This window comes from Ailuropoda melanoleuca, chromosome 11 (genome assembly GCF_002007445.2).
Source record: "Ailuropoda melanoleuca isolate Jingjing chromosome 11, ASM200744v2, whole genome shotgun sequence".
Classification (NCBI taxonomy): Eukaryota; Metazoa; Chordata; class Mammalia; order Carnivora; family Ursidae; genus Ailuropoda; species Ailuropoda melanoleuca.
The window spans coordinates 108,239,801-108,263,208 of NC_048228.1; the positions used below are offsets into that span (position 1 = coordinate 108,239,801).

General features: G+C 55.3%; 1 protein-coding gene across 4 annotated transcripts in view; it reads right to left on the bottom strand.

Moving 5' to 3' along the window:
• Positions 1 to 23,408, bottom strand: part of RGS12 (regulator of G protein signaling 12) — a 113,319-nt gene that overhangs the window by 44,546 nt on the left and 45,365 nt on the right. For 3 of the 4 annotated variants that reach the window (XR_004628947.1, XM_002916551.3, XM_011221448.3), the window contains exon 4: positions 9,279 to 9,300. Coding sequence is in view for 3 of the 4 variants with exons in the window: in XM_002916551.3 (XP_002916597.2) it covers positions 9,279 to 9,300 (22 nt within the window). In the remaining variant the exon portion in view is untranslated. Of the gene's footprint in view, positions 1 to 9,278; positions 9,301 to 20,642; positions 20,867 to 23,408 lie in introns of those variants that run through there. The other variant, XM_019796769.2, reaches the window with a different exon arrangement.

Sequence of the window (23,408 nt, forward strand, 5' to 3'; positions counted from 1 at the left end):
AAGGAGGGCACGTATTGCATGGTGCACTGGGTGTTATACACAACTAATGAAGCATCGAACTTTACATCGGAATCCGGGGATGTACTGTATGGTGACTAACATAGTATAATAAAAAATCATTAAAAAAAAAAAGAGTTCTGGTTAAAACAGCCCCTCTCACACAGCAAATTACAAATTAACATTCCTTCTCTACTATTTAGCAAACATTTTTTTAAAAACGTTCAGGTAGGCTGCACTGCTTTTCTGATGCAAAAAATGTGAATTCGCCAAACTCTGTACAAAAACACATGGCATGACTCTAGAAGCTTTTACAGCTCTCTTTTGCTTTCTTAATTTTATAGAATGCAGCTCCATTTACCAGAAATACTAGAGATGACAATACCTTTTGCTCTGAATAAAGGCCGACACAGGTCAGCCCCCACTACTCCATCAGCAGGGGTCACCTCCCACCAGGGCTCACAGTAGCCTGACTCCGCATCCGCACGGCGATCCCCCAGATCCCCCAGATAGCAGAGGAGACGAAGACACAGACGGAGAGGACATGCCCCAGAGGGCGGCCTGGGAGCTGTGCAGCCCCACGTGGTGGGAGCCCGAGAGCACTGGTCACGGAATCCTGCTGCGTGTGGCGTCCACAGAAGGAGTCAGTCATCTCTGGGGAACAGTCAGAAGCAAGAGGGAGTTTATCCAAGGGCTGCACTTACTCTCGCGCCGGATGATGTTAAGGGAGAGACTCTCCAAACCCCAAACACCTGAAACAGTAAGAGTCTTCTAGAAATCAAAGTTCACTACGAATGTGAAGTGGGTGGAGCTCAGAGCCTCAAGGCAGACTCACGTGGAGAGCTGGAGGTTGGCTTCCGGTGGGAAAAAGCAGAGACCCCCAGCCTGGAAGTGGGAAATGGGGGTCCTCCACTGGATCTGACGTAGGCCATGCCCACCATCGTCCACTGGGTGTTTAGCCAGAGTTAAGGAGGGGACAGAGCCCGCAAAGACATGGCCTAGCAGCCCAGGGGGCCGTGCTCAGCCCCAGTGCATTCAAATTTCTGGGGGCAGAGCCCTTGCTGAGCCCTGGAGACAGAGCCGCCAGACCCAAGACCCTCACCACCCGCTCCCAGAGGAACAGGCGGAAAGGGGGATTGCAAAGCTCTTGTCTACCTACTCTCCTCTTTCGTTTCCTACTGAAAGTTCTATTTAGAAACAAAACAAGCCTGCACATGGCAGCGCCCCAAGTAAGCACGGGCACGCGAAGTAGGCTCATAGGCGCCCCTTCCCCACACCCCTGCAGGCGGGAGTGGGGCAGAGACCACCAACCAGCCACAGACCCCACAAGAGCAGCCGCGGAGGAGACGGTCTTGTGCCATAGGCTTCAAACAGGAGAAAGAAGAAAAGGAGGGGGGAAAAAGCCAAAGAAATTAAAAAACGAAAACGTTTCTGCAAGTTCTCTGCCTGACCCACCCCTGGGTCCCCAGCAGTTGTTCTGGGGAAGGAGGTGACTCAGCAGAACCCTGATATTCCCAGTAAGGTAGGCTAATGGGGAAGCTAGGGAGAGTAGGGATAAACCTTTGTGGGTACATCCCCCGCTGGCCCTGAGGATCTCAGCCCAGGCAGGGAGGACACAGGGGTTCAGCGCGAGTTCTCATTAAGCTGAGGATGTCAGTACCAGAAAGTGATCAGGGTCATGGAGACGGCTGACCTACACAGATGGGAAGATGAATGGTTAGATGGGTAAACGGATGGGTGGGTGGATGAATGGATGGGTGGGTGGGTAGCTAGAAGGATGGATGGGTGGATGGATAAGTGGATGAATCGATGGGTGGATGGACGGACGCATGGATGAGACAAGGTGTATAACATGCAAAAGACAAACACAAAGTCTGGTCTGAAAGGAAACAGTGTAAAGAACATTAAAATTCTTCATGTTGTAGGAGGGAACAGGGAGAGTACACAGCTGACAAAACAAACTGAGGACAAGATCAATATTACTATAGAACCAATAAAGAGGAAAAAGAGGTGAGCTAGGTCTGAAAATCAAATTAATGACTTAGAAAAAAAGACTTTTGCAACCAAGTTGTATTGAGTATAAGAACAGACTGACTTTCTTGAAGAAGCAGAAACGTGAGGAGCAGAGCACCCATGGGCTCTCAGAAAGCCGCTAGTGAGTCCAAGTGAGAGAGGAGACACAGAAGCCCGTGGAAGGGCTGACGGTAAGCCTTCTCCCCTCCACTCCCCGCAGAGCCGAAGCCCGCGGTCACGGGCTGTGGCCCTAACGCCATGGCTGCGCATTCCACGGGTGAGGCAGACACTGTGGCCACGAACCCAGGAGGGGTGGGACAGAGGAGGGGCGTGAGAGGCTGCTGGCTGGGCCTCCCTTGGGCGTCTGAGCCACCGAGCAGCCTGAGTGCCCCCGGCCTGGTCCCGTCTGCCTGGCGGCACGCTGCAGGAAACCCCAATCTGCACGGGTGAGTCGGGGCATCAGACGGCCTGGCTCCGCCCTGCTGTGCCCCTGCTTCAGCTGCTCTCTGCCGAGCAGCTCTGCGGTGCTGTTCCCCTATTTCAGGGTGGCTGGACTGGGGTTGAGTTTTTTGTTTAAAGATTATTTGAGAGAGAGAGAGAGAGAACATGAGCAGGGGGAGGGGCAGAGGGAGAGAATCTCAAGCAGACTCCCCGCTCACTAGGGAGCCCGACATGGGACTGGATCCCACGACCCATGACATCACGACCTGAGCCTAAATCAAGAGTCAACTGCCCAACTGACTGAGCCACCCAGGCATCCCTGGGGTGATTTTTTTTAAAAGCCATTTTCTGTTTACTTTTTCTTATTACTTAAATTATTTATAACACATATGTATCATTTTACCCAAAAAGGTCATTTTCCTCAAATACGGAATATGTAAAAATAAAGCGGGTGTTAAGCGTCAGTGGCTGGGAGGGGAGACGCGACATGGGAGCTGGACCCCCCTGCTCCGTGTCGCTCCGCAGCTGCCACTTGCCACATGGCCCTACCTCTTGGAGCCTCAGCTCTCGCTCTCCCAGCCTCCAGCATGAACGGAGCACCACCCGTCCCTGGGGTCCTCTGAGCAGATGTGTGCGGTGGCAGGAGGAGTGATCTCAGGGCTCTAGAGGGCTCCGGTGTGTGAGTAGCCGGAGTTAGTCACCAGTCTGCTGGGGGACATTCGGGCCTGCCTAACTGCACGGCCATCAAGACGGAGACGGAGCAGCGTGCGCCGTGGCAGGCACGGTGCCGGGACACAGCACAGCTCTGCCCCTCGGCCCCACCGTGCCCAGCGCCTGCGGGGCCCCCTCCCCGGGCTCCTCCAGGCCCTCTGCCTCCCTCAGAGAATGCCGAGGCTGAAGGTCAGAACTGCTCAGTGCTGGCCGTGTCGTCAGATGCCCCTCTGCAGAAGATTTGCAGACCATACCTGGTAAAGGAGTCATATCCAAAACATACAAGAAACTCTTACAATTCAGTAACAAAAACCCAAATAACCAGATAAAAAAGGAGCTGCACAGACAGTTTCCTAAGAAGACATGCAGATGGCCAACAGGTATGTGAAAAGATCCTCAGCGTCCCTCGTCCTCAGGGAAATGCAGGTCAAAACCACAGTGAGGACCCACCTCACCCCCACTAGGACAGCTCTCATTAAAGAGACAAGAAACAACATGTGTTGGCAGCAGGTGGAGAAAAGGGACCCTCATGCACTGTTGGTGGGAAGCTAAGTTGGTGCAGCCACTGTGGAAACAGTATGGAGGTTCCTCAAGAAATAAAAATAGACCCACCCTATGACCCAGCAGTCCTACCTCTGGGTATGTGTCTAAAGGGACTGAAATGAGGACGTCAAAGAGAGATCTGCACCCCCATGTTCACAACAGTCAAGACACGGAAACAAGTGTCAGTCGACAGGCGAAGGGATAAAGAAATTGTGACATATCCATACAGTGGAGTATTAGTCGGTCTTCACGAAGGAATCCTGCCTTTGAGACGCCGCAGACGAAGCCAGAGGACATTACGCTGTGTGAAGTCAGCCAGATGTGGTCAGATACTGTGCATTCTCCCTTGTGCATGGGATCTAAAACAGAGCTGATGCTTGGACAGCATGGGGGTTGGGGTGCCCTGACCCCAATCTCCGCGCAGTCAAAAATCCAAAAATCCATGTATTTGACTCCTCAAAAACTTAACTACTAGTAGCCTAGTGTTGACTGGGAGCCTTACCGATGACACACACAGTTGATCCACACATATTCTTCTGTGTGTCATTTGTACCACAGGCCGTATTCTCACAATAAAGGAGGCCAGAGAAAAGAAAATGTTATTAAGAAGATAAGAAAAATACACTTACAGGACTGTCCAGTATTTATCAGGGGAAAAAAACCCTGTGTCTCAGCGCACGTGTGCTGTTCAAGTCTGTGCTGTTCAGGGTCAGCTGCAGTCAAGTCCACAGAGGCCAAAGACAGAACAGTGGCCAGCAGGGGCGGGGCGAGGGAGACACAGGAGACGCTGGTCAAGCTTTACAGAGTTTCAGTTACAAGATGAGTAAGCTCTGAGGACCTCAGGTACGAATGGAGACCACACTTCACAAACTTGTACTGTACACTGGAGACTGCTAAGAGAGTCAACGGTAAGGGCCTCACCACACACACACACACGCACACGCACGCACGCACACACACACATGCTCGCACACACATGCATGCGCACGCACACACGCACGTGCGCACACACGCACGCACACACGTGCGCACACATGCTCGCACGCGCGCACACATGCTCGCACACGCACACACGCACGTGCACACACGCACACATGCTCGCACGCACACACGCATGCACGAAACCATGTGAGGTGATGGCATGTTAATTATCTTGATTGTGGTAATCATGTCACAACATATATGTATATCAGATCATCACATCGCATACCGTAAACACACAACTTTGGTCAACTATGCCTCAATAAAGCTGGGAGAAATTAAAATAAAATAATTGTAAAAAGAAACCCAAGGCCCAAGGTCCATGACATGTATGATCTTAGTGGCTGCCTAAAAGGACGTATTTAGTTGTGCTCCGCCCTGGCTATGGTTACTAAATGATCCCAACCTGCCAGCACGGCCTCTTCGCTCCCAGTTACATAGGAACTAAGGAGCAGAGGATGTCTCCCCATCTCCCCGCTGCTGAGTGCTGAGCACTGAGGCAGGACGAGCACCGCCCGGAGTTTGCAAAGCCAAGGCCTATGTGCTGGGTCGATGAAGCCCAGCGCAGCCTCACGGGCCCTGGCCACGCAGGGCTCCTCAGTTGCCCTGTGACTCCTGACCCGCCAGCCCGGGGACATGCCGGCCATCTCCCCACTGCCCAGTGGCTCGTCGTACTGTGCACGCCCTTGCAAAGTGCAGACAGAAAACAGGGTAGAGCGTAGGCCTAAAATCGAAGGCCATCTGCATTCAGAAAACAAGAATTAAAGACCACATGTCTTTTATCTGGTATTATTTCTGATGTTAAAACAATAATCAAAACCAGTAGGAATGACTGCTGTTAGTTTATATGGTGCAGAGTTTACAGCTGACTTCACAAACATGTGTCTCTGTTAGTAAGAGGTGATGGACGGCAGCTTCTGGAGGAAGACAAGAGACCAGCCCTCCTGCCCCGTGTGCGCTGGCCGCCTGGGAGGAAGAGAAGCACCCGCACTCGGGCGCTCGGGCCTCGGCTGCGGCCCCTCTGCTTTTGTGCTCTACCAGGTGTGCTTCTCCTGAGCGTGTCTGCTTGTGTTTGCAGAGGGTTCCACTAAGAAATGAAAACTTAGAAAGCCACTGTCCCAACCGAGGCTCTGGCGGGCCCCTGCGTGTCCTGTGAATGCCTTAATTCGGTCGTTCTTCCAGCAGACACCCTCTGTCCCGCCTGCCGTGGGGCACTGAAGCCGCCGCAGGGAGGCCACCTGCTAGCGGGTGGACAGGCAGACCACGCAGCCACAGATGAATAACCAGGACAGCGGCCCTCGTCGGCTGTGCCGGGCAGAAGCGAAGCCGGGCCAAGACTCGAGCTGCGAGTACGGCTGGTAGCAGGCACAGGCCCCTCTGAGGGGCTACCTCAGGGCACTTGGCCTGAGGGGCAGGTGAGACCAGGGCAGGAGGACGGTGCCACCTCCAGCCCCCGCAGCTCCAAGCAGGTGTCAGCGGGGGAGCAAGCCGCAGAGGGCCAGCCATTTAGGGGAAGGGAGTGCAGGGAGGCACCGCGGCGTGGACAGGCCCCCGAGGAGACAGAGAGGCTCTGTGAGCGGTGCGCAGAGAGCCGAGAGCCGGAGGGGTGAAGTGTTCATGCAGCAGCCGGGGCGGAGGTGTCGCGCAGCTCCTGCGGGGACGGTGCCCGCGGCCACGCCCACCACCGTGTGTCTGGGGTGGGGGCGCTTACGCAAATGCTCCCCCTCACTCCTCACTTCTCAGCTTCAAGAGGCACATCTAGGAATGGCAGAAAACAGCCTAACCTTTCGGGGACGTAGGAGTTGGGTGGGAGGGGAATCCTGGCAAAGCTGCTTCGTACGGGGTGAAAAAAAAGGAGAGAAATAAAATACGAGAACAAGCTTTCATTACAAGAAAGCCGCACTGTCCCGAAGCCCAGACTGAGAGAGCCGGCCGGCCCCTCTCGCGGCCACACCGGAGGCCCGCGGACAGAACAAAACTGGCACTTCTGGTTTTCGGCTGTGGGCATCCTCTGTGAGCAAGTTTTGAATAACTTCCCACAGGGTGACTGCTCCATTTTTAAGCCTCTCTATAATGCTAGAATGTTCTTCCTTTCCTTGAGGCAGAATCTGTCCCTGGACTTCACCCTGGGTCCTGGCTCGCCTCCCACAGAGGCCAGCCTCTAACCCTGCCTGCGCAGGGGGGGCTCTGGCTGCGGGGGGCAGTCGATGAGCCCCTCTCCTTGTGAGAAAGTGGAAAATACTCTTCAAGTTGACAAGGATCACAAAGACGGCATTAGCCACCTCCTTAAAATGAAGCCACACAACTAGACGCTGAGAGGCTGTAAGATAAAGGGACACCACGTGAAACGGAAGACAAGAGTTGCTGAGGGTGTTTCTGAGTGGGTGACCAACTCCTCACCAAAGCCACCCGGGACGTCCACGTGGAGACCACCCCAACCTGTTAACCGGCTCCCCGGGTCCTGCCCTCCTCCCGGAGAAGCTGTGCTGCTGGCCCCTCGGGGAGCCCAACTGTCCCGGCCGGCACGGCATCTTCAACATTCCCACGTGGAAACCCACTCCGAGCCTCCGCCTGGGTCCACTCAACAGGCTCCCGTCCGCCGCTGGGGAGGTTTCCCCGGGAAGTAGGGTCAGGGACTGGGGGGCCAGGGCTGGACCTGGGGCGGGAAGACAGGCGTTACGAGCCTCGGCAGCGGGGCTCCCTCTGCAGGCTCTGTGCTCCGGCCAACCTCAGGGTCCGAATCCCTGAATCCCAGCCACTAACTTGGTGTCCGTGTGACTCTGACCAGCGCAGCCTGTGTCCGGCTCCGCGTGCTCATCTGTAAGATGGCAGAAGAGAATATGTACCTCCAAAACGAGTGTGAAAATTCAACAAGAAACTTTCTCTTCTTACAAATCAGAAGGGAAATCCAAGGTGGGAAAATAAAAGCATTTAAAAAACGAAATAAAACACATATAAGCTGTCTGGAGCAGTCCCTGAGATCCAGGGCTTGTTCATGAAACAGTGAGCCCGTCCCTTCCCACATCTGGCATGGAGGCCCCGCGATGGAGAAGGGCCGGGAAGGTGCCCGGAGGCACCCAGGTCTGGGGGGGGCTGGAAGCCCTGTGGGGGAGGTGCCCTGCCTGCCACCAGCGGGGCGCCGCTTCCCCAGGAAGGACACACAGGACCGTGAGTCGGGGGCTCCCCACACTTGGGGGCTTGGCTTTGTACCCACTCTGAGTGGAAAAGATTCCCAACCTCCGGGGCTCCCGCACCCACTGCTGACAGAACAAAACCGTCACGACGATTAGGTTTAATATTTATGATGAAATTGAACTTCTCACATTTACAAATCTCCCGCAGAAATGAATGTCTTCCACCAGGAAAGAAGGGTAAGCATGAACAGAATGTTATAAAAACCACTCATTTTTATCCTGGATTTGGTTACCGGTCCTGTTTCTTTTCATTAAGGAAATTGTTCCCACTCCCAGCTCAAGACCGATTAAATGGCATGATTATCACTGTGCGTAAAATAGGGAACCTAATTCCTTTCATTAAAATAAATAAATCCCCAAACACAACCTTCAGGATCCATGACCCCAGCCTCAGGAATCAGCACGTCTGTAATTCACGAGGTGCTTGGTGGGCGCCCCGCGAGCGGCGGGCAGCAGGGCCGCAGGCTTGGGGCCGAGCCGCCCGCCGTGCTGGTAGCCTCGTCCAGGGCCCGCCACCAAAGCCAGCAGTTGTGGGACAACAGACAGCGTCAAGAAAACCATGCTGAGTTTCTCTTTCCCTTGTGGTCCCCGGGCACCCTCGAACCCCACACCTGTTCCGCTCTGGCCGCCGTGGCCTGCCCTCAGACCCACAGCCAGCAGACCATGAGAACATGGGGCTCATGCTTTTTGATACACTAGAAAATTCAACTCTCAAAAGATAGAAGAACAGATTAATTAAAACATGCGGAAAACAAAAGGGAACTTTCAGCATGAGGACTTCCATGAGTATCGTAAGAACCTTGGAACCAGCACTGAGCTAAAAGGACGAGGTTCCGTCAGAGCAATTTCTAGTCAAAGAGGACATCTGTGGCCTCTCCACGCTGGATCGCTCCCAGGAAGGAGTCCCCACGTACGACACTATTTACAGGCAGGAAGAAGGCTTCCTCTCCACCCCACGGCTTCAACTCACCCACTGCGCTCTTCCTAGGAAAGGGACACATAGCACCTGAGTCTCACCCGAATTTCCAGAATTGCTCAAATTCGGCCAGAGCTTTGAAATCTTCGCTTGCTGGTTAGCAAGCCGGCGTGTTTGGACACGTCAGCACAGGTGTGGGATGGGACGCGCTGCCGCCGAGGCCGGCTCGGCCTCGAGGGCTCCACCCGCTTGGGGCCAGGCTCCTAACATGTCTCTGCAATGAACGGCTTCCAGAACTTGCGTCCCAGGGACCTGAGAGCCACGGCAAGCTCCCCCACCTCAGCCCTTCAAAAACCCTCCCCCAGGGGACGGGGAGAGGCAAGGCAAACGTCTCTTCTGGGTGAATCAATGACAAATACACTTTCACAATTTGAACACTTCATTAAAAATAATAAAAATAGACATCAGAAATTGTGACTTACCACCATCAGATACAGTTGCAGACTGAAAGAAAAGAGAGAGAGACATGAGTTAATGAAGCCTCATGACAAGTCGGGAAGCAGCAGGTCCGTCGTGTGAGTGCGGGGCTCCCAGCTCCGGGCGCGGGCGACCGGGGACACGCGGGCACCTCAGTGAGCCGAGCACCGCGCTCCCACTTCCTGAGCGAACCCCGCCCAAGCCGGGCGGGCCGGGGACACAGGGCTCTGCGCAAGTCATCACCGCTTTCATGGGAAGAAACAAATCCCAGCACGTTTGGCACCTTCAGAAAACCTTGGAGAAAGCCGGCTCAGGAGCCGACGGCAGCGCAGGCAGTGTATGCAGTGCATGGGGCACCGAGGAGGCAGGCCCCCTGCGCGCCGCACTGGCGGCCACCCCACGCTGGGCCGCTCCATCACCTCCACCTGCACGGGGACCCAGGCCTCTCCGGGGGTGCAGGGGATGGGTGCCAGGGACAGCCCCGTGGGGGTCAGCCCCAGCCCACCCTCCAGGTGGGAGCCTGGACAGCGTGGGAGCCGAGCAGAGGAAGGCAGTTGGCTCAAAGGCACCAGGGCAAGCAGGAACAAGTTGTGCAAGAGGACAACAGGCCAGCTGGAAACAGGAGGCCGTGAGGAAGGTCCTGGAAGGACAGACAGTCGGAATAACAAAAGGCCGGTCGGAGGAAGGCTCCCAGGTGCTGCGCAGGCCACGGGCCAGTAGGGAAGTGGGGAAAGGGGAGGAGCGGGTGAGGAAGGAGAGGATCTGGGTGCACAGACACGGGAAGTGGGAAGGAGCCCATGAGGGAAGGACGCGGGAGCCTGCAGGGGGCACCTTGCACTCCTGCTGGACATCCTGGCTACAGCAGAGGCCACGTTCCCCAGGACGGCCTCCCTCGAGCGCCCCCCCGCCGTCACCACATGCAGGACCAACCCTTGCAGCCACACGCTTCTTGGTTGTGGCCCAAGTCCCCCAGGGCTCAGTCCTGGCTACAGGACCCCACGCCCTCTCCGCTGAGGCACGTGAGACCACAGTGTGCTATGTGAGGAAGGTCCTCCCAGCCCAGCTGACAGCCAGTTCCTAGCACCAGGCCCCCCCAAACCTCATCTCCCAGCCTGCTTGGAAGATGGGGGACCCTCTCCCATTCGGAGCCCCTCACCTCGTGGGACTTAGACCTGCAAGGCTACAAGGCCCAGCTAAGGGATGACCTTCTGCCCCAGAAAAAGGGCCTGTCCTCCAACAGCCTGGGGAAGCCACGTCCTGATGGTTTTGAAATCAGGGTTGCTCACGGTTTCAAACCATCCTGAGTCCCGGGGGCAGAAATACTCTAAAACAGTACCCTGGCACCTTATCAAGATATTCCCAACAGCAAATACACACACTGCTGCATGTCCAGTTTTTACACTTCCATCTTGCCAGACGGGCAGGCGGGTGTGGACCTGGCAAGCCAGCACTGGGCCATCAGCCCTCCCCCAGCAGGGGTCTAACCTTCACTACAGAAGCGTGGGCGAGGCTCCTTCCCAGTCCTCACAGTAAATCACCTACAACCATGTTATAAATTCAGCAGTATCAAAGGCACATTATTCCCTGGAGATGATGAGAAGAAAATCTGCAAGGCCACACCAAAATCAGAAATACTGTCAATAATAATATCTGAGAAATTAATCATAAAAAGCAAACTTCATAAACAGAAAGGCCAAAGTCAACTTCACATTACAATCATGGTGAAAACTACATCCTCAGACTTCAGCAGATGGAACAAAGGCACTAAAAATCTCTACGCCCATCCCCGAAATGAACCATAACCACAATCCAGGACAGAGGGCTGGCCCTAAAGCCAAAAGACATGGAGGAAGGTGGGGGTGAGAGTGGGTGCCGTGGAGTGGCAGCAGGGGGGAGCCGCGTGGACAAGGTGGGCCGGGCACTGCAGACTCCAGCCTGTGGGGCCCTCAGTGCAGCACAAAGAGACCAAGGTAAAGCTCAACCAATATGTTTTTTAAACAAGTATCCTCTATTTTTTAGAAGAGTTTAAGATTTATAGAAAAATCGTGAAGACAGTACAGAAGCAAACGTTCTTTTAATACACCGCTGCTCCAAACCCAGCAAAGGAGCCACTAGGCGGGACCCAGGGGCTGGGCTGGGTGCTGGGTGCGGGGCGCACACCCCAGGACTCGGGTTAAAGATGCCCAGCTCCCGGATCCTTCTGGGAGGAAAGCCGCCCAACTGAGACCAGCAGGAGTTCCAAAAAGTGAGCCCGCCCACAATTCAAAAATCCCCCCGGGGAAAGAGGCAGCGGACAGGACAACAGACCCTCGAGCACTGGAAAGTTCTGCTACAGAATGCCCCAGAGCTCTGAAATCGTAGGTAGAGGCTGTAACCCAGAGAAGAGGAGGTGAGGGGGCAGCCGTGAAACACAGCCCTCCACAAGGCATCTGACAATGAACGGCATTGAGTTTAGACAGCGGCATTGAGTTTAGACAGCGAGGAGAGAGGCGAACAGAGGGGAGGCTGCTGCAGAGAGAGTCTGGGAACTGGAAGGCAGCCCTGCAAACGGTCACCCTTCCAGCTGCTCATAGACCAGAGGGCCGGGAGTGAGCAGGGGGAGGAGAGGTTCGAGGCCTGGATGCGGGGCCACAGAACTCTTTCAGAAAGGACTGCTGTCTTGCTGGTGCCGGAGCTGATCACCCTCAGGCCACCCCCTGGGGGACCCCTCAAGCACGTCCTCCGGGAGGGGCGCCCAGCATTCCGGGTGCCTCCGCTGTTCTCCACGCTCCAGGAGGCACTCAATATCTCTGAGCCACAGACTCACATGTGCATTTCCTTCCCTTCCCCCAGTTTGGGAAGCTGTGCCCAAAGAGCATTTCCCAAGCTTAAAATGCTAAGGAAAGTTCGGGGTGCCTGGCTGGTGCCCTCAGTTCAACGTCCGACTCTTGGATTCAGCTCACTTCATGATCTCGGGGTCGTGAGATCCAGCAGAGGGCTCTGAGCTCAGCTTGAGATCCTCTCACTCCCTCTCCTCTGCCCCCCCCCAACCAGGTAAATAAATAAATCTTTAAAATGCTAAGGAAAGTTCCGGGTATCAGGAAACCCGTGGGCTAGTGGGCTCTTCCCGAGGGGGCCAGTAAGGGCTGAGAGGTCACCGAGGTCCCCCAACCACCCCACACCTTCTCACGCACGCTGGGATTGTTCCCAGAGCGTTACAGTGTGAGGCAGCGTCACAGGGGAGCCAACTCCACAGCCTCACTCATGGCCTCTGACCTCCGCTCTGGACATGTTGCCCTTGTGACGCTCATACCCTGGGCGGAGCTCTGTGGAGACGCACTTTAATATTATCTCGACACGGGGAGCCTGGGTGGCTCAGTCGGTGAAGCATCTATCTGCCTTCAGCTCAGGTCATGATCTCAGAGTCCTGGCATCAAGCCCCGAGTCAGGCTCCCTGATCGGTGGGGAGCCTGCTTCTCCCTCTGCCTCTGCCCCTCCCTCCTTCAAGTAAATAAATGAAATCTTTAAAAATAAATTATCTTTATATAAAAATCTTTAAAAAAATATATTACCTGGACATAAAACCACTGTCCTCTTCCAAGTTCACATATTTTTGGAGAAATAGGTGATGACTTTTCCTAACCAGATTATTTCATTTGCAAACAAATAGTGTATAATTACCATTAACCTAATTCTTCTGTTTACTGTCCAATACTTATTCTATTTCACACGCACACAGTGGCAGAGCCGGGCCATGACATCCACCGATCCCTGCTCAGTGCCCCAACTCCTTGGGCCCTGAGATACAAGCAGGCTGAGGAGCAGGGATCAGGGGCCTTCGCTCCAAGAGGAGGTAAGGCCTAAAGAGGTGAAGTGGTCTGTGCAGGGCGACAGGCGCTGGCAGGGAGGAGGCGGGGAGGCGCCCTGCAGGGAGTACAGGGCACGGCGGGCTACGCCAGCGGCCGGTGCTCGGTGCTCGGCGCTCGGCGAGGGGTTGAGGAGGCACAGGCAGACAACCTGCCAACAACAGGGAGGTGGAAAAGATGGGGAACCCCCAAATCATTGCTATTTGCCTCAGGATCAACGACAAGTCTGATTCTGACCCAAGTTACCGTTTTAAAGCCTGGTTTGCAATTTTTTTTTTTAGCACAGCCCGGCTGACGGGGGAGAAGCCATCCAAAATGGCAAAGCTTCAGAAACTCCCCCAGGTCCTTCCCATGGAGAGCCCCCCAAGAGGGGACTCCTGCCGCTCAGTGTGACAGTCAGGCATTCCCCAGGTTTCCGCACACTGCAGCCACTGGGCCACTACAAACATTCTGATGAATTACAGCGGAACACCCCTAACGCTTATTCTGCTACCCGGGCCAATCTGGATCAGCAACTCGTTCCCATCAGTCTGTCCTCGTGGGCTCCTCCTGCATCCCCACAGCTCCATGTTCCACTTACAGAAGCAGGAGAACCGTTAAACAAGCTGCCAGGGGAAAGGTCCCCGCACGTTAGCATCACTCTGTGCCCAACGGAACGAAAGTGTTCTAGAACGTATGCCTGCAGGACCGGGACTTGTTTGTAAGAAACTTACACAGTATTTTAGATACACAATTTAAGTTCAAACAATCTCCATTCCTGGGCTCAGCCTCTTAAACCTGACAGTTGAGTGGAAATCAGACTCGTTCCCAGCAGGAAATCGGGAGCACACACATTCCACGGATCGTTTATTTTGAATTAATGGTGTGAAAATTTCAGATCATTAATATGAAGGGAAGTACATGACAAACCTAGCCTTTATCAAGGCTGACGCTGTCTGTAACAGTAGACAAGAGCAAGGATTAAACTGTATTGTCACCAAATGACTCTGATATATAGTAACATATAATAATACAAATTTTCAATTTTGAGCCACTGACGAAATCTCCAATCTTGGACATAAAATGTATTAATCAGTCATATCTGAGTCCAAAATAAGAGACCAAAGGTTGTGAGTTACCCAAATGCATCAAATGTTCTGAACACAAAGAGAATATAAATAACCCGACTGATGAAAAACCGTAAGAACGTCACACTTCCTGTTTGTATCTAATATGTACTTATTTGACTTTTTAAAAACTTCATCACAGGGGTGCCTGGGCGGCTCAGTCGGTCAAGTGCCTGCCTTTCGCTCAGGTCAAGATCCCGGGGTCATGGGATCGCCACTCAGCGGACAGCCTGCTTCTTCTCCCACGCACGCTCTCTCTCAAATAAAATCTTTAAAACAAATTTAAAAATAATGAAAAATTGATCATTTAAGTTTAAAGTGACTCCTCGCTGGACCGAGTGCAGAAGAAAGCAGGTCCGTGTGGGGCCTGCTGAGTGGGCTGGGCCCTGACTTGGGCTCCGTGGACCCAGGGGTCTTCACGCCCAGCCATGACCCCCTCGGCAGTTGTCAAATCAATGCAGGGGCCACGGGCCGCATTTGCCAACAACGAATTAAGACGGATAGAAGACCGTGAAAGGCAAACACCAAGTACTTCCGGGATCCATGCTGCACTCAAGGCAGCACACACATCCCCCGTGGAGAGCAGTCCCAGGACTCTGAGAGCCATTGCGGGAAGGTCCAACCCCTCCTGTGCCCTCAGCCTGGAGCACCCCTCACCACCCCCCACCCCCGCTCCCACCTGTGGCCGCACCCCGCCAGCCCCCCTACCTGGCTGCAGCATCAGCCCTGCCCCCTCGGGGAAGCCTTCCTTGCCAGGCCCCTGAGGCAGGCCCACCACAGCCTTGATGTCTCCCCTTGCTGGTCGGCTCCCAGGTCCCTCAGAGGCGGGACACAGGAGTGACCTCCCACAGAACTCCCAGAGGCCGGGCGAGAGGGCTGTGGTTGGCACCCGTCCCCACGCTGGATGACACAGTGTTTTATCCCACTCCTGTCTCTCTCCATGTCCATGCACATGAGCCATGAGCACACACATGCCCCACACTATGCTTTCCAGCAGGTCCAAGCACAGCGACGCCCGGCTCCCATGGGAGACATAAGGCTCCCACGGACACAGGGAAGAGGCACATATTTCTAAGGTTCAAACCATGATGTTCCTAATAAAGACTTTCTGTGATCGGGAAACAGGGACGACGTGGGGCGATGACACTGGGTGAAGGTACCCTGGGTGTGTTCAGGGCCGCGTGATGCGGGGGAGGGTGGAGCCATCATAGCAGAGCACACGGTGTGTGCAGCCTGAAGGGGAGGCGATGGGGCAATCAAGGGCCTTCGGTCAGATGCGGGCAGAGCCCAAGCTCGGAATCGAACCTGGGCTTCTCTCTCTAAAATGCATGTGCGTGTGCATGTATGCACCTGCATCCCAAAGACCTCTTCATTCTTTAATAAGATCAGAAGAGACCCAAGCAGGCCAAACCCACAATGACAGCATTCTCCCGAGAGTTTCACAGTGAACGGTCCTCTCGTGCATGAAGGCTCCACACGAACGCCAGGCACTCAGTGTGAACATCCGACCCCACCCCAAAACCCTCTGACTTGGACATAAAGGTTGCAAATCCCATTTCCGAACCGGCTGGCCCAGTTCAAGAAAGACACGGGGTGGGAAGTGGCAGAAGGTCTGGGATGACGCCCACGACTTCGCATCCCAACAGGACAGCAGTGCCCACCAGTGACGTGAAGGCAAGCACGGCCTCCCCGGGACGCTCCGTGCGGGAGGCGGCAACGCGTCCAGCTCTCAGACGGACGCGGCTGCGGAGGAGCTCCTTCTGCAGGAATGGGACCTGCAGGGACTCGCAGGAGGGCAAAATCCAAGCCCCAGTCTCGTGTGAAGTGGAAACCCAGCCCCAGGGATGCCCCTTCTCATAAAGGCCGAGGTGTGTTGGTGGTTTGAAAACCTCCACCCAGCAGAGCTGAGCCTCAAGCTGGAGCCCTCCGTCCTCCCCAGGCCGGCTCCATCGGCTCCCAGCAGCCCCTGAGCTCCAGCAATTGCCCTGTGGGTCAGGGGGCGTGGCCCCCACCCTCAGGGTCAGGCAGGGCTGGGGGAGATCCAGCTGAGATTGCTTCCACGCATCAATGCCTTCCTGCACGCACCGGGATGCCTGCAACAAAGCCGCACACCCAGACCGGGCGGCCCCGCCCCCAGGTGCTTCTGCTGGGTGCTGGAGATGAATCCAAAAATGTCAGATCCCTGCTGCCTGAGCAAGTCAGGTGCCACAGGAGAGGATGGCGCTGAGAAGGGCACACGAAGGTGTCCCTGCAGGGTGTCGCTGGACAAGGGCTGATGCAGGGAAGAGTGAGCAGCACCCAGGGCTGCAGGCAAGAGAGCAAGGTGGGGGCGACGAAGGAAGAATGCAGGGACAGATTGGGAGGGCCGAGCCCATGGGCCTACCGACACAGAGGGCTCAAGGAATGGCCTGAGTGAGGGGCAGGGGAGACCGAGTCCGACTTGGCCACTATTCCCACCCACCTCCTGCATGTCCAGAGGGAGCAGGGAGCAGACACGGACCTGCTGCCAGGTCTGGAGCCAGGGGTCTCCGCTGCAGAGGCAGGCTGGAGAAGGCAGCCTCTAGGTGACAGCTCCGAGGCATCTGGAGGAGAGAAGCCAGGGAGGGATCCCGAGGGAATGGGGCCTCCAGGAAAGCTGGTCAAACGCTGGGACACCCAGATAAATCCTGCTGTTTTAGGAGATCTGGCCTTTACTCATGGGAGGATGACAAGCACCCCCAGACAAGTCATTCTGGGACAGAAGGCGAGAAGGGACGGTGCACTGGATGCCCCTCTCGGGATCAGGGAAAGGAACCCATGTGCTGACTGGGACTGAGGGAGCAGAAGACAGGACTGTCTTCAGCGAATATCTCGGATGGAGAGCTGTGGGTGCAAGGTGGCCCACTTCCTACTGAAAGAAAGGGGAAGACATGCAGACAGAAACTGAAGGTTTCCCACAAATAGACTGGGAGGTCTTCTGATACAGACAGCCAGGAGCAGAGCCTCAAACAGCAAGAGAAGAATGTGTCTGTGTAACCAGTGCATTAAGTGGCATGAAGGCAGCTCACCCCCACAGATGCGAGCCCCCTCCCACACTGGTTTTAGGGTCGAAAGCTATCTGGGGCAGAGTACGCACCAACTGACGGACAGCCAGTCACTCAGGCCCAGCCCAGGCAGAGACCAGCCCGCCAGACACAGGCCCTCGGCCCTCCACCTCAGCTCTGCTCAGCACTGTGCGGGCCCCGCGAGTGGGACAGGCCGATAGGAGAGATGGGCAGTGAAGAGATGGGCAGTGAAGAGAAGTCCGTTCATCTGAGCTAAAAAAAGAGAAACTCAGCCAAATGCAGAACTCTGTGCAGCCCGCCCCGCTCATCCCAGAGGTTCGGAGCCAGCCGGGCGGGAGGCGGCCTGGCACATCGGCCCACAGAAGGGCACGCCTGACACGCTCGCTCCCATCCCACGGCAGCCTGGCTGCCGGGCAGCCCACGCGGCCTCCCCTGGGGACACCTAACCCCACTCTCAGCTCCCCCCACCCATCCCCATGGGCCTGTGACTGGAGCCACAGCTGGCCCTGCCCGGCTCTGCCTTCTTCCCCTTCCCGCCTGCGCTTAGCCAGGTGCAAGCCCGGCCGGCCAGTCCTCCTCACCGCCACCACTTTGTCTTCCTCGAGCCTCTCTGGGGCTTTCTGTGCGACCTGCTCGCCCTCTGCACGCCCCGGACCAGGCACCGCAGGCACGGCTGCCTCCACCGCTCATCCCGCGGTGCCTAGAACAGAACACACCACTGTGTCCTTCTAGTGCTGCCCTTCTTATTTTCAAATCCTACCCAGAGCTCCAGTGCACGAGGAGGTCAAAGCCCCTTGGTCCCTGGAAAGTTCTTTCCCTCAAACGCTAGCAGCCCGAAGGCAGCCGCCCAGGGAAGACAGACCTCAAAAGGCATCTGTGACATGAGACGTGCTTCCAAGCCCCTGAATGACCAAACTCTGCCAAGCGTGCGGTCCAGCAGGCTCCGTGGTTTACGACCAGGCAGGGAGGGACAAAACCCGGGAGTGACTAACCTCCGTGGGCAGCCCTGCCTGCCTCGGGAGGGCCTGGCCTGGCAGGCGTGGAGCAGGACGGTGGGAGGCGGGGCGGGGGCCGCCGCAGCCCTGGGCCGCTCACCTGCCGGATGCGGCCACAGCGCCGGGTGGGAGGCCCAGCCCCCCAAGTGGGTCCATGGGCGCTTGCCGCAGCTTGCTTCTTGTGACAATTCGTATTCCTTTTGCGCTGCAGGTTTTTGTGTCCCCCACACAGCACCTCAGCAGCCCCTGTGGCCGACACCCACCCTGATGGGGTCTGAGGATGACGGACTGCTTCGTTCTGACAAAGGGGCACATCTGCGTGTCCCAAGTCTACTTCCGCTCAACTTCACTTCTTAAAAGATGGAGAAACTGTGATCTGTTCATTTGGCCAGGAAGAGCCTGGTGCTTTTTCTGGGCCAGCAGCTACCGGCTGTCCTTTGTGCTCCTGAAGTGACTGTGGGAAAGAGCTCCTATGAAGGCGGGAGGGCTCTCTGCCTCAAGATAAAAGGCACTTGCGAGAAACACAGCCTTTCACGGGGTCGACTGAGCACACACATGCACCGCGGATGGCGGCCTAGCCCCCCTGGGGCACCCCCACTTTCACACCAACAGGCGGAGGCTCACAGGGAGAAGCGCTTGGCCTAGGATGGCAGAGCCCATGAGGCGCGGAGCCACCTTCCCACACGGGCCCCCCAGTCTTCCTCCCCTCGCACCATGTGCCTGTGGGGTTAGCCCCCCACGAGGACCCTCTTCCTGCCCGCTTTCCTACGGGCCCCCTTGGAGCTCGGCAGAGCTGCACGCAGTACCCACCTCTCATCCCAGGACCTTCCAGTACCACCTGGACCCCAGAGGGGAGGGAGCGGCTCCCGTACCACGGCTTAGCACGACCGTACCAGCAGATTGTCACACACCCGTGCCAACAACTTATTTGCCAGTTTGAGCATTTGCAACAATTTCAAAAGGGATCCAAATCATTCATATAGGCAAGTATAAAGGCAGATTTTTAGTGACCTTTTTTTTTTTTACTCAGAATAAAAACCAACATTTTCTAAAACTTGCTTTTACATACCATGGGACTGAAAATGCAGCCTACACATCTGCATAAATGACTAACCGGTTAATCGGTCCACGAAGGACACAATATATCCAAAATTCACTTTGCCATCCAGGACCAGGAGTGGGGTCTACGGGGACACAAGGCAGCCGGAGGCGGCCGGCGGCAGGCACGCCCGTAAACATCGAAGCCTCCTCTCCACCCTCCCGTGTGAGCGTCAGTAGCACCTGGGCTTTTCAAACTACAGCCGGAGTATTTTTAAAATACGTTAAAATCTGCACTCACTGCATAAGGATAATTCTTGACCTCTCCAACTGACCTATTCCCATTTTCCACGTAAAGGGAAGGAGGCAGCTCCCTTCCCTCCACCTCACATCCAAACCCCTCACTTCTGAACTGACCCCTGCGGCCCCCAGAGGCTCCAGTTAGACATCAGGAAAATATCGAGATACAACAACTCTCAGAAAAGAATGAATTTAAAACTGGTAACCCCGTAATTAGTGACAACCTTCTGCTTCATACACATACACAGGCACAAGAGGAAAATAAACATTCTTTTTAAAATCTCAAACCTTTTTAAAAAAAGCTTCATAGTAAGTTCAACTTTATATAAAAGCTCGGATAATAATCCCTATGCCGGGAGCTCCCTGTGTACGTGTATGAAGCAGAATCAACTCGTCATGTTTTAGATACGAGAGTCAGGGGCGCCTGGGTGGCTCAGTCGTTGGGCATCTGCCTTCGGCTCAGGGCGTGATCCCGGCGTTGTGGGATCGAGCCCCACATCAGGCTCCTCCGCTATGAGCCTGCTTCTTCCTCTCCCACTCCCCCTGCTTGTGTTCCCTCTCTCGCTGGCTGTCTCTATCTCTGTCGAATAAATAAATAAAATCTTTAAAATAAAATAAAATAGTAGATATAAAATGGTGATGTCAAGAGTAAGATAGATTTTAATAATTCAGTTGAAGTTTAACAATTCAACACAATGAGCTCACTTGTCTTTAAAATCTGCTAGCATTACTGCCGTTTGGAGGAGAGAAGGATGCTCTCCGTAGGGGCAAGGCAAGCAGCTGGGAGCCCGGGGGGGCTGGGCTGGCACTGCCCAGTGGGGCCCACCCGCCCTGCCCAGCCTCGCCCCAGGGAGCTATGGTCCCAGAGCCCCGGGCCAGTACTTGAGCTCCGTGATGCAGACACGGACAGCAGTGTTTTCAAAGTTGACACCTACAATCTACCATTCACCGGTCAGTTTAAAAACAAAGCAGTCATGGAGATGCCAAGTTTTCTTACAAAAAAAATCCATTAAATGACAAGAAACAGCTGGAATAACTTACCTGCTGATCATTTAACATGTGCATTTCCTTTGACAGCCCTTTTCCCAAATTCATCTTAAGAACACTTCCAACCCACACCAGGCGCGGATGTACTCTATACCATTTGACGCGGCAGCATGCCTGTGCACGTCAGGGAAGTTTAAAGACATTTCAGATGAAGTTCCACTCCGCTCCCTTCGTAACCCATGGCAACAGGACACTGCAGGAAGCTGTGGTTTGCCAGGGATTCAGACTCGATCTCAATTGTCTCATGTACAAAAAAAAAAAAAAAAGCCGTTTACATAAGTCGCGCTGTGAGATCATTTTTCAAGTGTTTCCTCTACCAAATCAGAAGAATAAAACTTCAGCTGATAGGGGTAATTCTCAGTCAGTACAACAGCTGCAGAGAATTTGTTTTTTTAGCAGCGTGGCGCAGTTCACAGCCTTAATTACAGTTGCTGACGATTCTATTATAAGCCTCCATATGCACGAGTTTATGTGATGCCAACCTGCGGATTCAGTCCTATTCCTAACACCCGTCTCACGCATCTATCTCTGTCCCATGATCTGCCTCATCTGCCTTTCGACGAGTGAGGGAACCACGGCAGATCCTGGAGGACAGAGGAAGAAGAAACTCTAGACTGAGTCTAGAACCTCCATATCACTGCAAAATGACCTGTTAACTTTCTGGAGACCCAAGGGCAGGCCGCTCACCCCAAAGGGCTTCTTTGCACCATGCTGTGCATGTCAGGGTCTCATCTGCACGGCTCCAGGGCTCAGCCCCACCTGGAGAGTTAGGTTGCCACAGACCTCGGGAAGCCTCCTGTCCAGGGCTGCAAACGCAACGCCCACAGGGTCAAGAGACTGGGGGGATGGCCCTCAGGCTTGTCAGGCCCTCAACTGACAGCCCTGACCATGCTGAGCCCGTCCTGACTTTTGCTTTTCTGCGGGAGAAACATGAGCATTCCCATGAGCATTCAGTGAAGGGAATCTGGGACACGGAGCACAGGACTGGGTTTAATGCAGAAACGTACAGGGCCTGCCTGAAAGGTGAAGACCTTACAGACAAAACATGGGCATCAGCTCAAGGTGCCTCCGACTGCTTTTCTCAACAGATCCAAACACAACCAAAGTATGAACTGACGTCAAGGCAAGAGCAAGGAAGGGGCAGAAGCCACCATCACCATCCACACCGCCACCACCGGGCACAGAAGTGCCTGGCCTGACAGCATGGGAGACGCTGGAGGGCGAGCGAGGGAGGGGCTGGAGAGGGAGAGCACAGCCCAGGGCTGGGGGATAGGCCGGGGAAGCAGGGAAGATGCAAGGAAGGCTAGGACCAGGTAAGAGAGGTGGGGATGGGAGCAGCAGCCTACAGCATGGGCCCCCGGCAGGTGGGGAGCGATGCACCAGGCCCCCCCACCGCCCCCCTGCCCCCTGTGCCGGGTAGGGGTGATGAAACAGGCCTCAGCCCGGAGAGCTCCTTCCAACCCTCCTGGGCATCCAGGGCTCCCATGGTTGACCCGCCAGGCCTGGAGGGGCCTAGAGCCCCTGCCCTCACTAGGGCCTCATCTTTAAGTACCATGGCCCACCCACTCCACCTGTTCACCAGGACTCATCTCTCCCAAACAGGATAGTCGGCAATATGAAGGAAAGTGGGGGCCGCCACTTACAAACAGGCCTCCTGGACACACGAACAAGTTCACCTTTCCCGGGAATAAAGCAAGTTTGGCAGACAAAGCCCGCAAGCCCACCTCCTTCCCCCAGTGGCCAGGAAGACAGGGAAGCGGCAGGCAGGGCGCTGTGTGGTACCAACCGCAGACTGGCAAGGCTGAGACAGGATCTGGCCAGGCCCAGAGGGCAAACAGATGGGACACACACCACCCTCCCTTCCCCAACCCTGACACTTACCAGCTCCCCCGCCCAACTTCACCCTCCAACATGCACGCACACATGCGCACGCACACACACCTTCAAAGGACACACTCTGGCAGGTTTTCGTGGGTGCATCAAGCCCGTGACTCTGTGACCCTGGTTACTTTCCATACCAATTTCCGAGGGGCCTATACTAAGCCACCAGTCCCAAAGGCCTGCCAGACCCCAGAGCCACCAGGGACCACAAACGGAACCGGACTGCAGGCTAGGAGGGCCATGCCCACAGGGCGCCCCGTGGGACCTCAGGCCTGGACCTCGAGAAAAGCCAGCACCCAGGCGCTGAGCCATCCACACTACCACTCAGGGGCCAAGCTTGTTTTTATTTGAATCACTTCAGACAGAAATGCCTGCATCCCAGCAGAGGAAGTGCAATTTCCTCTTGTCTGTGTGGTCTGTCTCGTGTGGCCCGGATGGCGGCCTGCCCCCACCCTGCTCCACGCGCTGCTGTCTCTCCGAGTCCTTGTGTCCTTTTGGGGCTTTCTGTGTCTCCCCCCAGCTGTCGGCCTGCTCTTCTCTGCTGTCTGTAGGGTGAGGAGAAGAAAGGGATGGGGGCACAAATCTGACAGACCCCCTACGCTGGATGGCACCCTCGGCTCCCAGCCCGGCTCACCTGCGGGGGAAGCAGGGATTCCCAGTCCATCCAAGTGTCCCAGAGTCCCAGGAGCTGCTGAGGGCCAGTGTTCAGGACACCAGACACACTCACCATCGCATCCTCCCTATTCTGACAGGTATGCTGGCTCAGGGCCAGCTGGGGACCGAGTTCAGACCTGGGCCCACAGAGACCGGCCCTAGTAAGAGTAAGTGAAGATTTGGGTGTAAGAGACTCTGGCAGGGTGGCGGGGGTGGCGGGGGTGG